Raw genomic sequence first — 15,102 nt, 5'->3', positions numbered from 1 at the left:
TAGATGTGTCCTACTGGCCTTGTTGTTCACAGTACCAAGGAAAAAAAAAGGAATTAAATCCAAGGAATGAGAAACCAAATTGGTTTTCTTGGTACTGTTCCTGCTTTCAGTCTGTCATCTGCTTTCTGCCCTAGTGTTCTTTCTTGGTGCAGTAATGGTTTACTTTTTCCTTTGTTCAGGGCCAGAAGGTGTGAAACACTTTGATTTGGGAGAAACGGATGAGAAGAAATCCCAAATCAGTGCAGACAGTGGCCTCAGTTTGGCCTCAGGTTCTCAGGTCAGTGGCTCCTACACTTGCTTTATTTATGTGGTAAGGGAAAAGATTTAACTTCTCAGGTTTGAGAATTCTTGAAAGGCTCATTGTGTAAAATGTCTTCCCCATTTCCTGGTTTGGATATTAGATTGGATATTAGGAGCCATTTCTTCACAGAGAGGGTGCTCAGGCAGTGGAACAGGCTGCCCAGGGCAGTGGTGGAGTCACTGTCCCTGGAAATGTTCAGAAACTATAGATACAGTGAAGCTACATAAAAAAGTGTAGATGAGGCCCTCAGTGACACGATTTAGTGGTGGCCTTGGCAGTGCTGGGGTAATGGTTGGACTTGATGATCTTAAAGGTTTTTTCCAACCTGGCTGACGCTATGATTCTGTGACCCCATGATCTTTTTGTCACGCAGGCAGCAGTTTCAGTGTGGCTGGCTAATTAAACCAAGGGAGTGTAAGGAGTGTGATTCAAGACCCAGAGGAATGGGGTATTCTCTCCTTATGATAAAAACTAATGTGACTTTTCTTCCTGTCCTGTGTATTGATTGCAGAAGAGTGATTTCGACTCTCTTCCCAGTGGAGGACCAACAGTTATGGTCCGAAGTACAAGCCAGGATTCTGAAGTCAGCACAGTGGTAGGATGTGGCCAAAGTGAAATCTTGTCATTGCTTGCTAAAGTGGGGGAGGACACTTCATGCCTACATTCTGTGTGGTATGGCTGCATACTGTCATGCATGCATAACGTATGTCGGGGAGTTCTTTCTCCACATCTCTGGGTGTGTGGCAAGCATGGGTGTCAGAACATAGTGCTTTGCTAACAGATTGCATCCTTCATATTTGGTGCTTGTTGCTGTTACATATTCCTACATATTAAGTGTATTTATGGAACTGGTGGATTGCAATAATTCTGTAAATACGCCTTAGTTGCATATAAACCATCTATAAAGAATAATGTTTAAAAATGTAACCTGAGAGCAAAAAAAGAACAAACTTTTTTATGTATTACCTTAAAGTACTTGAGTCAAATGATGTCTGCTTGCTTTCTGGTCAAGTATAGGCCCTAGAGGAAAAGGTAGCAGCAATGCATTCAGTAAAAAGAGAATGAGCCTTCTCCCTGCCCCATGCTTTCTGACACAGATTATTTCAGAGACAAAACCCAAGGAACTGTCCTCTTCATTGTTTTCCATCTCTAAAACCTGCTGCATACCTGTGAATATCTGGCTTTCCAGGATCTTTTCTCAGCCTGTCAACAGGAATAATGCTTTGATTGTCTTTCTCCAATGAACACTGTATTCTATTGGATACTGCACCAGATAGAAGAGGGGTCTAGAAGAGCAGGTTAATTCTCAAGTATGCCCACCTCCGGGCTCAAAAAGTTCCAACACAAAAATTAAAGCACAGGAAATTCCATCTGAACACAAGAAAACACTTTTTTAGTTTGAGGGTTGTCAAAACATAGTAGTTGTTCGCCCAGAGATACTGTGGATTTTCCATCTGTGGAGGTTTTACTAACCTGACTACACATGATCCTCAGCAACGTAGCCTCATTGACCCTGCTTGAGTGGGGGGCTTGTCTGTAGGTGATCTTAACAGATACCTTCCAATCTAAACCATTCTAAGCAGTTCTTCCTATCTAAACAGCCCCTTCCTAAAAGGGCTTTCTGAGTCCCTCTTCACCTTTCTCTGCACAGTAGGATTTGATAAAATATGATGTTACGAAGGAGAAAAGGCAAATGCGGCCTTCTGTTGTACTGCTGCTTATTTTGTGCATGAAGAAGAAACATTTTACATCTTTTCTCTCTTCAGTGTCTTTGTCTACTGAAGGTAACTGCTTTATTTCTCTCCACAGGTTAGTAACAGTTCTGGAGAGACATTAGGAGCAGACAGTGACTTGAGCAGCAATGCTGGTGATGGACCCAGTGTAGAAAACGGTGGCAATTTGGCTGGATCCAGAGGCACTGTGTCAGACAGTGAAATTGAGACAAACTCTGCTACCAGCTCCATCTTTGTAAGGACATTGAGACTTCCCTTTTTATTTAAATTTATTGGTTTTGTTTGGTTGTTTGCTTTTAACTATATCTAATTTTATTAAATTTCTTATTTACAGTAATCACTTCAATGTGTGTGCATGTATAGAAGAGGATCTCTGATTCTCTTCTACAGGTTAATCAGCAGTGGTTTACAATATTAAAATACTAAAGATGTAATTTTATATGGACCCATGTACCTTTCTTCTTTTTCCAAGCAATACATGGCTCTGAGAATAGTAGATTCACATCTTGCACGTTACAGGCTTTAACAGTATCTAATTCCCCCTCATTCAGTATTTTTCTCAACCACGTGGATGTTCAATTGCCTTTCAGAGGCAAAGCAACATCAATAAGCGCTGTTCGACTGTACCTAAATAAGAGGGACAGATTCCCTGTTTCTTAGGAGCAGCTGTTTGATACAGGAAAGGGATGACCTGTTAACAGGTTCAGAAGCTGTTTGAAGTGTAATCATAACTTTTAAATACTCTCAAGTGTATTACTGTGCTCTTTGAACAGAGTGATTTATTGGTTTTGTGAATATCTATGGGAGAAGCATCCATGAACTGAAGCTTGCAAACTGCATCCACTGAGCACAACAGTGGCCTGCAAAAATCAGTCCTGCAGAGCAACGAGTTAAATTGTCTGATGCCTCTTGTGTTATATTCAGGCAAAGTCTCACAACGTGAAGCAGAGTGTGAAGGACAGCAAAGGCAGCACTCCAGGGAGAGCTCCAGAGGATGGAAACCAACGTGTCTATCTCTATGAAGGACTTTTGGGTAAACTATTTTCGCTTGGACAAGATGTTTTAGACTGAAGTTCAGGTGGAGCCATGTCTGGGGCAAATGGGAATTTTACATTCCCAGGGACTGTTTTTAACCACTTAGTGTTGCCTATGCTCTTAGTATAGGAGGATGCATGAGGCCATTCAGAGTAAAGCCAAAAATTTACTGCAGAGATTGAATAAGCATCTGAGGAGATGGGTGTGAGTGATGTACTTAGCATAGAATGTAGTTTGTCCAAGTCTCCTGCTGGTTTTGCATATAAATTCTTTAAGCTGTTGGAAAAAGGGTTGAAGAACTTATTTAGCTAGGTATGAGAGGTTAAAAAGTATCACTGATCTTGAAAAAAAGATCCTTCAGCTTAAGTAATTGAACAGAATACATTAGAATGCTAATGGCCTTTGAGTGTATCCTTGGATTAGGAGTATATTGACTTTTTTTGCAATGTATTTCTTCTGGACTTGCTGTTAATCAAGAGCTCTCTCTTCCTGTGTTTTTCATCCTTTCCACTTAAACGTTCCTACCTGCTTCGAATGCTGCAGGTAGGGATAAAGGATCTGTCTGGGACCAGTTAGAGGATGCTGCAATGGAAACCTTCTCTATGAGTAATAATCTTATCTTTCCACTTCTTTGTGTGTTTGCTGTGATCTGTGTGTGTGTGAGATACTCCTGTTTCCCTCAGGCAGTGGTAACAGTATATGAAAGAAGATATGTTCCTTAAAGAATAGAGATGAGAGGAACTCTTCTGTAAGGGTTTGAAAAGATTATGCTATGAATTGGCATGGGAGAGATGTCTTCTCTTTTACACGTTTTTAAACCACAATATCAGTTGTGATATTGGTTGTGGTTTAAAAGTAACCTTTTTTTTTAAAAGGATTACTTGCATGTTGACTTGTGATATTTTCGAGGAGTGGGAAGGAACAGGAATTCAAGTATTTAGCTGGAGTAAGTGGAATAAATGCTCACTTTTTGTATACATTGTACAGGCAAAGAACGTTCAACTCTGTGGGATCAGATGCAGTTCTGGGAAGATGCCTTTTTGGATGCCGTGATGTTAGAGAGAGAAGGAATGGGGATGGACCAGGGACCTCAGGAGATGATTGACAGGTAAAGTTCTTTAGTAGACCTCTTTCCTTCTCATTGCACTGGGGCTGAAATAGTATAAAAATTGATAAGATACTAAGTTAAATTCTGCTGAACGTATTATTGTCACTTTGTAAACCTTGTCACTGTGCCTTACTGTTCCCAAGTGAGTGCTTTGTCTGCTGGCTGGTATCTCCTGCTAGTGCAATTGTGTCTTCAGTTGCAACGTGTATTTTTTTTTAACTGTTGTGGAGAGGTGATACTTCATGAGAAACGGGTAATGTAAGCACAATCACAGTATGAATGGATGGAATAGACTAGATAAGTAGTAAAGCAAGAGATTTGTGTGCCAAGATGACTATATTCTGGAATAAAGGAAGATGATCAGGGTGTTGACATAAAGTGAGAGAATGAAATGTCTTCAGGAATTGCATCTTGAGTTTTCTCAAAATGCAAAGTCACTTACAGGTGTTTTTACTACACAGTTTGTAGTTAAACAAAAAGCCAAATAGGGAACCACTCTCTAGAAATATCCATGTGGTTGCTTAAAGCTGGACTACTTTTAAGATGCTGAACTTCACTACCTGTTTGTTTGCTTTTTTTCCATCCCCTTAGCTCTGGTCATTCCCTGCTCCATCTACCACCTGCAGCTGTACCACCTGCACCCCTGAAACTCTAGCTATCCTATGATTCTGTGCTATCATGTAACACAGCATCTGGAAGCCAAAATAGGAGCTTGTGATAGTTTGAAAACTGTTTTTTTCCATCATCTACTGGTACCTTTCTGGAAAAAGAGAATGCTTGTGCTCTTCCTTCATCAATTCACTCCTGCCTTACAGCTGTATTTAAGCTCTGAAGGCGGGTAGCTCTTGAACTGAGTTTCATGCTCCTTTTCTTGCAGGTGTAATTGTCATGGAGCTGTGACTGATCCAGGAAATGGATAAGCCCAGTGGATTACTGAGAGCTTTCCAACTGAGCAGATGTTATGTACTTCAACCAGTTAATAATTAATGGGAATGTTTAATTAATGATCTCAGTGGTTTACTGGAAAATCCCCATTTGGCTTTGTGTTTTTAGAGGTTTTATTTGCCATACACTTTACAAATGGTGCTCTATTTGTAAATATCTAATCATTTATATCATGATATACTTGTAAATATCTAATTCACTAAAGCACACTGCTAGTGCCTTTGAGTCTGTTTCAGATCTAGCTCTTCTTGCAGGTATCTTTCCCTGGGAGAACACGATCGAAAGCGTTTGGAGGATGATGAGGACCGCTTGTTGGCCACACTGCTGCATAATATGATTGCTTATATGCTTATGATAAAGGTGACTGCTTTCTCTTTAATAGATCACTGCTCAGATTTAAGCAGAATATTTTGTTGATGTTGTCTTGAAACTGTACATCTTTGTCTGTGGAGCTCAGAACAGTGAAGTAAAAAAGAGTGTTCTAAGCATCTCCTAAACTTAATGAAAAAATGGCTTCAGTACCTGGAGATTCTTTGAGAGGTCTTGTCTGAGTTTATGCAGTTCCATGCCTATGTTCTATGCCATGGGTATGCATATACCTTGCCATTTAAAATAGAAGTGTATTATTTCTACCAGTAACTTTAGTAGCCATTCTTCTTTTTAAGAGTATGGGTTAGAAAATAGAGAGCATCTTCTAAACCTGATTTCCTCACAGCTGCAAATTCCAAACATGGGCAGATTGTGAATATATGTATCAATAACTTAACACAAAATTTGCTGTTTCTGGTAAGCAACCCACTTTCTCATTCAGTGGGCTGCCTGTATCCACCTTAATGCTGCAGGTGGCTACTTACAATATATTTGGTTTAGTGTGAATGATTTGTTAGGTAGCCCAAACCGTCCCTCAAAGTCACTGGAAGATCCATCTCCTAAAATTCTTGTTGTGTTTAGAACCAGTTTAGGTGCATTGATTTGATAGATTTGATGCACTGTGCTATCCAGCACAACAGCTTTCAGTGCATCTTCAGAGATGCTCAAGAATGAGGACAGAATGAAGAACTGGGCAAAAGAAGGGTTGTGGGGTGGTTTTGTTGTTAGTTGGAGGGGTTTTTTGTTATTGTCATGCTTTCTTATCCTCCCTGCTCCACACTATCAGTTTTGGGATAGAAAGTGGTGGCTCTAGAATTTGGTGCATGTTATTTGTATGTAGGATTTTTTTAAGCAGTTAGTGTGAAAACTTTAAGAGGCTAAAGACTGTACCCAAGGTATCTTATCTTAGGGCAGCTTCTAATAGAAACTGCAAAGTTGGAAGGCCTGCTATTACTAGAGAGGTGAATTCTTCTGAGCTGTCAAGGGAAGCATAATCCTCCAAACCCAACACCTTGGTATATAATTCATTTTCTTGGTTTGGGGTAACAAAGCCTAGTAGTTTTAACCTAAAAATTCCTGAAAAATACAATGTTTTCTTTCAACTGCAAAGAACTCTTGTCAAAAGAAGAAACGAGTTTGAGTTTGTTTTGTATGCTCCATGGCATTAAGCCATAATCACAATAGGATTAAAAACAATGTCCAGTCCAGCTTGAAGTCAGCACCCAAGCATGAGTTTACTGTCTTGAAGCCTTTAGTATCCATGGCTGACATTCATAATAACCTTTTGAATGTGCTCCTGAGGCAGAAATGTTTTGCTCTGAGCTTTCCTGCAGCTCGTCTTAGGAGGATCCTGCTGATGTCTGGGGACTATTTGCAATTGTTTGTTAGAGCCTTGGCCTAGTGACTGGGAAATAGATCGTGAAAGACTGAGAATTGTCAAAGATATCATGCCTCTGTATCAGTATTTCTTGTGCTGAGGGCTGCATAGGTGACTAAAACAACTCTTTGCAGAGGAAGAGGTGCAGAAGCTAGCTTGGCAGGTAGGACTCATCATCTAAGTGGCAACATGGAGAACTGAGGCTTTTGATGTCAGTCGTTGGAAGTGCAGGTAGTAGAATTGCTGCTCTTGTGCAAGACCAAAGCAGGAAATCTGTTGTGCACAGTATCAGTTGCCCAGTAGCTGGGAAAATTAGTGTGTGCACAGCTTGTGCTTGTACAGTTGGACTAAAGAGATCCTAGCATGACTGAGCTGCAGAGCAGTTGTTTTGCTACCTTAGCAATGGTAAACAAGATATGTTGATTTTGGTAGATAGGAAATGGCACCTGCGAGTAGAGAAGCATCTGTAACTGTCTTGATATTTGCCCTCTAGGTGAACAAGAATGATATTAGGAAAAAGGTGCGTCGTCTGATGGGGAAGTCACATATTGGGTTGGTGCACAGCCAGCAAATAAATGATATTCTAGACAAACTGGCCAATCTGGTAAGTAAAACAGTGATGTATCTGTGGGAGCTACAGTGGAGGAAAAAGATTATCTCAAAATTAATCTAAAATGCTCTGCAACACTCATTTAAACATATTACAAATAATTATATTGAATTATTAATTTCTGCCTTCACATGAATAGAATAAAGACTGTGATTGTATCCCCTGTTTATAATATTATAATATTATGCAATTATCAGTTCGAACTGCAATGCAAGTATGTATAAACTTGACTGTACCACAGCTCTATGTTTTCTTAATACCACTTTTGAGGGTGAGAACCATTATTCTTACTATGACTGTAACAAGTGTTTAGTCTTCCACTGGTTTCCAGGTCATTATAAAACTTGCAGCTATCAGCTTCTGTATAAAACTGTTTCTACTATCTGTGGCTGTACAATCATAGGATAGTTAGGGTTGGAAAGGACTTTAAAGATCATCAGGTTCCAACCCCCTTGTCATGGACAGGGACACCTCCCACTAAACCATACCACCCAAGTCTCTGTCCAACCTGGCCTTGAACACCACCAGGGATGGAGCATTCACAACTTCCCTGGGTAACCCATTCCAGTGCCTCACCACCCTTACAGTAAAGAACTTCTTCCTTATATCCAATCTAAACTTCCCCTGTTTTTTAGCCCATTACCCCTTGTCCTATCACTACAGTCCCTAATAAAGAGACCTTCTCCAGCATCCTTATAACCCCCCTTCAGATACTGGAAGGCTGCTATGAGGTCTCCCCTGATCCTTCTCCAGGCTGAACAGCCCCAACTTTCTCAGCCTGTCTTCATACAGGAGGTGCTCCAGCCCCTGATCATCCTCTTGGCCTCCTCTGGACTTGTTCCAACAGTTCCATGTCCTTTTTATATTGAGGACACCAGAACTGTACACAGTACTCCAAGTGAGGTCTCACGAGAGCAAAGTAGAGGGCCAGGATCACCTCCAGAATAAACCTTGCATCCTGTAATGCTCATGAAGAATTCAGGCTAACACTTAAGTTAATAAAACTGGCCAGCTTTTAATACAGCCATCACCAGGGTGGATGCAAGTTAGGCCCTTTGAAAGCTAATTTTTCAAGGCATTTTTACATTTGGAACTTAGTTTTATGCACAGAAAGGACACAAAATTGTCTTAGAATTATTTGTGAAAAAGCAGACCAGTTTACTGCAATGCTACTGGAACGCAGACACCTCAGTGCCCCATGCTGAGTATGGTACCAGTGTGAATATTGTAAGCTCTGATGACTGAGAGTCACGCTTGTTGAAACTGAGCTTACTGGAGCATTTTGCTTAAGGCTTTGTCCAATTTTGCCTCAAGTCAGCTGTATTAAAAATATTTGGTTTTTTCTTTAAGTTATTGAAAATGCTTTTAGTGTCACCTGATGGACTTTTTTTTCAGTAGATCAGAAGAAATTGGTTTCAAAGTTCATTGATGATTGCATATTTTTTTTCCTAGAATGGACGGGAGCTCCCTGTGAGACCCAGTGGCAGCCGCCACATCAAGAAGCAGACTTTTGTAGTACATGCTGGGACAGACACAACTGGAGACATATTCTTCATGGAGGTAGAGACAAGAATAATATTAATGCAAGTAGTAGCACTCAGTAAATAGTATTAGAAGTCTTACATAGTATCTTGTGCTCCCAGGTATGTGATGATTGCATTGTGCTGAGAAGCAACATTGGAACTGTATACGAACGTTGGTGGTATGAAAAGCTTATCAACATGACTTACTGTCCCAAAACAAAAGTGCTGTGCCTCTGGCGGAGGAATGGTCAGGAGACTCAGCTGAACAAGTTCTACACAAAGAAGGTAGGCATCTTGTTTAATACATGCAATACTGAGGGAAAAAAACGTAGAACAAACAAATCTTGGGTGTGTTATATTCCATGTTTAATCAGAAAATAGCATGCCCTCTCCAGCACTGCTTACTGGGCTGCAGTGGCTGTTAAACAGACTGACATCTGAAGCTGGCATTAGGCCTTGTCCTTTACCTGAGGACAGTGGTACAGCGGGATGTAATTTAAGACATTACATGTGTAGCTTTTACTTTGTTTTTTTGGTTAGAAGAAGGAAAGCAGCATTAAATACTGAGTAAATGCCTACATTCTCCACGAATATGAAAGCTCTTTTCTTCTCCTTATCATTAATTGCAAATATAAAGAAGTAGTTTAAACTTGCTAGGAGAAGTCCAGTAACTCTTAGAACTCAGTAACTGCTCCACAATGACCAGCAAACAAAGGTGGAGATTTCTAAATGCAAGTATTATATTGAAAGGTTATTACCTTGAGGTATATAAAGGGATTAGAATTCTGCTTCAGAAAATTCCTTTTACACAGACCAGATCATTGTAATGCAGGTCTGAATACAAAGGGAAGGAGGACAAAAGCAGTGTGCTACAGAAGTTACTTGGAAAATTAATTGGGTGTATCTTGGGTTTCAGATAGAAAATGTTCTTAAAGTTTACTCGGAGATTATGGCTTAACTGTTATTTGATACTAGAGAGGTGTGTTGGGGGGAACATGAATAGATCACTTCCATAAGGAAAGTGATGTGAATAACAAAAAAATAGATTATATGAGCATGACCAGTAACATTGATTGCTGGAAGCTGAAAGGGAGTATTTGTGATACTGTTTTGAGGCTTTTTCGCCAATAGGAACCGAGTAAACTTGGTTAGGTTACTCATGGGCATGTACCAAGCCATGAACACTTCACTAGCTTGTGCTATGAAATTATATGAAAGACTTTCTCTGTCATCTTGAGAAGTAATATAACCACCATCTAGTAATTAGCTGTGGTTGAACTTTTATAGGCTTTTGTTCATTATGCCCCACAAGGGCCTTTTTTTTGTGTAGAACTTTTGAATCTTGCTGTTCTTTTTCCTTAGTAATTTAAAAAACAACATTGTATTTCTCTTATTTTATTCATTAGTGTCGGGAATTATACTACTGTGTGAAGGATAGTATGGAACGAGCAGCAGCAAGACAGCAAAGCATTAAACCAGGTACAAGATTTTGCTCGTTGGGAACATTTATTGTTTAGTCTGCAATCCAAAAATATTTCTTCTATTAATAACTTCTTTGACCATAATCTCCTTTTACTTGGAAATCTCAGGGTAGTTTTGTACAAATGTGTGTATGTAGCTGGAGCTTGGAAGAGCTATCAGTTTCTTCCTGCTACTATTTATTCAGTTTAATTTGAGGAGGAGGATGAAAGACTGGACTTTTCACTGAGCATAGAGGAGGAAAAAGTGTCTTTGAAAGCTGTATTAAGAATTGGACAGTAATACGGTATTAAAAATGTGTTTGAAAGCCATTCTCCAGTGGTTCTGCACAAAGGATAAAGTACTTGTAAGAAAGCATCTTCTAACTGAACGGAATGATGCTAAAGAAAGGTGAAAGTACCTAGATTGTCATCTATTTGTGTCCTCTATTAAATTATTGTTGTAACCATATTGACTTTTTCATTACTGAAAGAATAAAACAATGCTATACAAAATCACCAAGCTCACATGTACTTAAGACTGTGCTGTGGTATTGTGTGATTGCAGTGTCTTACCATGCAGAAATGAAATAAGGCCTTTAAAATGAACAAACAAAACCCCAATATGAACTAAATAAATACAAATTGAGCTGACATCCATGTCCCTTCATGTAACCAGGATGAACTTTGTTATGATACTTAAAAATCTAGTGATTCTCAGCATGCTGTCATTAGTGAGAGGACTCTACTTCAGTGCTCCCTGCTATTCTTAGCAGTGTCCTCTTGCTATGCGCATCAAATGGAAATCATGTTTTTATTGATTTATATTTCTTTTCCACATGTCATGACTTGGCTGACTGCTTTTTATTCTTTCTCTCTCTGTCTCTGGATATTTTTGTTTGTTTGGGTTTTTTTTTCTTTGATTATTTTTATTACCATCCCAGGCCCTGAGTTGGGTGGTGAGTTCCCTGTGCAGGATATGAAAACGGGTGAAGGAGGTCTTCTTCAGGTCACACTGGAAGGAATTAACCTGAAATTTATGCACAGTCAGGTATGAGGGAAATCTATGAGAAGACTGTGAGCATGAAGCTTTTTGCAGCACGCCTGTGTTTGTGTTTCCTCTTCCCAGAATATCAGCAAGGACAAGGGATAGCCTGATGAGGGTAAAAAAGCATATGTATGTTTACACACAAACAGGTGCATATATAAATATATATATAATGTGTGTAAAAATATACTGAAATTAAATATCCTCAGGAAAGTTACAATCAACCGAAGAAAAGCATGGAGACAGGTTTCAAGTTTCTGGTGGTTTGAATTGTCCAAGCACAGAACAAATGGTAGCCAGTATATCAAGGGGCAGAAAAAGTGAAACATAAGTAATCAAAAGTGCCATAATGTATCACACAGTGAACATATCCTGATGCCATAAGCAGTGAACCTTAAAGTGATTGAATATTGCAGGTACAGTGTTAAAATTTGTGAAATCATCTGTAGAATTTAGTATGAAAATAAAATGGAAAAGTGGCTTTTGCTGTAATTCACAAAAATAAGTGGGCATAGAGGAAACACAACTAGAACTGTCATTTCTTCCTTTCTCTGGATGTTGTTTCTGTTGCTTCCTTTGATCCTTGTTTTTTATTTTGCTTTGTGTTTTTTTGTTTTGCTTATGATATTAAATGCATGTTATGCTGGACAGTAGAATCGATTTTTAGGGGGGAGAGAGAGAATGTGTGTGTGTGAGAAAAAAAGCTTCTGTCAGTCCTCTGTGGAGTGCTTTTTCCTTTCCTCCTGACTAGACTTTTCTCCCCACACAAGCTTTGTTCTTTGAGGATACATCAGTGTAGATCCCACTGGAAGTGCATGTGCATCTCAAATACACATGCTCAGAATCTTTAATACTTCTCCCAAGGTCACAGCAGCACCATGTGTCTCTGAGTTTGTATGTGCCAGTATAAAGAATGCACAGTTGTGAACCTCCTTCAGTTTCCTTCCAATCTATTACCAAGGTAATATTCAAGCCTATGCCCTGACTTAGTTGTAGATTTTAACTTTTTATTGGATTTGCTGAAGTTTGAAGAACTGCAAGAGGAGCTCAGTGGTAGTTCATGATGAATTTTCAGAGTCATTGGAAATGTCAGTCTAAAGCCTCTGAAAATTAAACCCTGGTCTCGAAGCAACAGTTTGATATCATTAGAGATGAATGTACTAGAAATTGCTTTGTCCTGAGGTAAGGACACACCACAGGGGATATTCTGTTTATTTCTCCTTTTTTAGCTTCTTCCAGAAGTCAAAAATGATGTTGAGCTCAAACAGTTTGTCTCTTGAACAGTTTATGGACATAAGTCTTTTTCATAAACAAACAGGCACATATACTTTTGCACTTAGAAAAGACATATAAGAAGGTAGCCATATCATCATAGTTTCTTAAGGGTAACAGGCTTCATCACAAGGCAAAACCACTCAGTGTTAAACACATAATGAGCACACATGCATCTGTCCAAAGGAAAAACTCCAAATCCTAGAACATACCTTTGTTCTTAAATTTAAAGTCTTTTTTTCCCTGAAAGACTGGAATAACATTCGGAAATAAACTTTAGGGAAACCTGATACTGATTGTTAGGACCATCACCAGTTGAACTTTGTACCACAGATACTGAGTCCCATGCTGCCCCACACACTCGTAGAGTTCTAGCTTCATCATATCCTTCCTTGCAGAGAAGAGTGCTCTGGTTTGCTGTGTGTGATGAAAAGGACAGTCTGCGCAGGTCAGACCCATGAAGTGTGCCAGCTGTCCCCCCACCTGAAAGATCATTCCTCCTCTTCATCCTGTTCTCAGTGAGGCTGTAGCCAGATGAGTTTCATTACTTAAGATGGATATTGAAACAAATAGAGTTCTGGAAAATGTATTCAATATGTTTAATTCTTGATCTATTAGATTTCCATTGGCAGCTGGCAAGGGCATTCAGTACCAATTAGTGGGCCTAAGACATATCCTTGTTGTTCTTCTCAAAATAAAGTGTCTAGACAGATAACAAAAGTCAGCCATGTGAGGGTCTGTATAGAATGGACAACTGTAGCAGTTATGTAAAGGGCTCCTGCTAGTTGTACCATGAAGAAAAAGTGCCCTCCAATTTCCTTACTCTGGGAAGCTAAAGAATGTTTGTATTCCTGTTTTAGCATTCATCAGCCAGTCTGTTTGCTTAGTAAAAGCTCTGCTATTCTAGATGAATTGTCCTTTCCGCTTCTCATATAAATGTTATGGATTGCTCCCTAAGGCTGTTGGTTTCAGAACATGTCTATGAGCATGATTAAACCCAGAATCCTGCAGCCATTTCTGTGTTGAAAAGGGGTTTTTCTATGTCTGTGGAATTTGTTGGCTAATCAACAAATGCCTGCAGGACCTCATCAGGCACAGCTTTCTCTTCATCTACCTCTCCTTTCTCCATATACAGGTCCTGTATATGGTGTAAGGCCCTCTTTCCAGTTCCTCTTTTTCAGCAATGCAGCTTACTGACAGAAGGGTTTTCTATTGCTCTGCTTGGTTGGATGTCATAGAGATAATTAATTTAGGACATTTAGAACGGAGATTTCCAAATATTTTATTCAAAAAGAAGAAGTAAATAAGTGGAGTCTGTTCTGTCCTACCTGAGAAGATGGAACATAGGCTTCAGTGTTAGAATGGTGCTTGCTTTCATGAAACTGTTTTTGAAGGCTCTTGATTTGCAGTGTGTATCCTTTCTTATTACCTTGTGAATCCTTCAGGAAATGTCTTAGATGCACGGTGGGCCAACCTATGATTGACGTGGCTGTCTTTAAGACAATTTAAGGATAAAAAATGTTCAATTGTATCTGTGCCTATCAGATCAGAAGAGATTCCAAAGAGCTCTTTGGAATAGGGAGGAATTGAGTGTCCCTGTGGCATTGGCAGATTATTCTGAATTCACATCTCCAAATTCCGTTATAATATCGGGACTCTGTAATTCTGTCCCCATTATGAATTCATCTGTGTCAAAAATAGATGGAAGTTTAATAAAATGCAGCAGGCACATGCCCATCTACAGTAGGATCCACACTGAATGCTCTGTCTTGAAGAACCACAGTTTCCCTAGGGTAAGTAACTGTTATTTCCTTTACCCTTGTTTTCTGACTGAGTGAGAAGAGAGCATCTCTGTCCCTTAAACGATATAGCAAGGAATTGCCCATCGACACAGACGTCTTCTGAAAATGGATAACTTACTTTAATTGTAACAAACTCACTAAATTCTCATCTCGCTCATACCTCTTGTGCAAATACAGACCCTGAGCACTGGGGGCAGTCAAGTCTTTTAGGCAGCTTTACTGTGACCACATAAACCAACCAATGTTTCACTTGAGCCTTTCCATTAAATTTCTGAATTTTGTTCTTTAGACCACTAGCAAAAATTTCTCACGGAAAACATTACAGAAAAAGGAAGCAAAGTGCAGCAAAGAAAGTTCTGGTTTTGATGTGTTTGCTTTGTAACTGTTCCTCAAAAGATAAGGGTTTTTTTGACCGACAAAACGGATACAGAACAAGGGCAAAACCAGGGAAACAAAAAAAATGGGGTTACATTCCCTTGAATGTAAGCAGAAAATAAGCTTCATATTTTCGAAGTAACTGG

The 15,102-nt window shown here is 39.4% G+C and overlaps 1 protein-coding gene across 1 annotated transcript in view; it reads left to right on the top strand.

Annotated features, from left to right (window-relative positions):
• The window catches only part of MADD (MAP kinase activating death domain), a 70,911-nt gene that overhangs the window by 46,079 nt on the left and 9,730 nt on the right, over positions 1-15,102 (top strand). Inside the window, exons 21-31 of the mRNA XM_034062627.1 lie at positions 180-277; positions 813-896; positions 2,111-2,269; positions 2,959-3,067; positions 4,057-4,177; positions 5,377-5,482; positions 7,363-7,473; positions 8,932-9,039; positions 9,123-9,287; positions 10,409-10,481; positions 11,404-11,510. Coding sequence (XP_033918518.1) covers positions 180-277; positions 813-896; positions 2,111-2,269; positions 2,959-3,067; positions 4,057-4,177; positions 5,377-5,482; positions 7,363-7,473; positions 8,932-9,039; positions 9,123-9,287; positions 10,409-10,481; positions 11,404-11,510 — 1,241 coding nt within the window. The remainder of the gene's footprint in view (positions 1-179; positions 278-812; positions 897-2,110; positions 2,270-2,958; positions 3,068-4,056; positions 4,178-5,376; positions 5,483-7,362; positions 7,474-8,931; positions 9,040-9,122; positions 9,288-10,408; positions 10,482-11,403; positions 11,511-15,102) is intronic.

Source organism: Melopsittacus undulatus, chromosome 4 (assembly GCF_012275295.1).
Source record: "Melopsittacus undulatus isolate bMelUnd1 chromosome 4, bMelUnd1.mat.Z, whole genome shotgun sequence".
Taxonomy (NCBI): Eukaryota; Metazoa; Chordata; class Aves; order Psittaciformes; family Psittaculidae; genus Melopsittacus; species Melopsittacus undulatus.
Note: the sequence above shows the minus strand (reverse complement) of the source record. Positions and strands in the feature narration are given on the sequence as shown.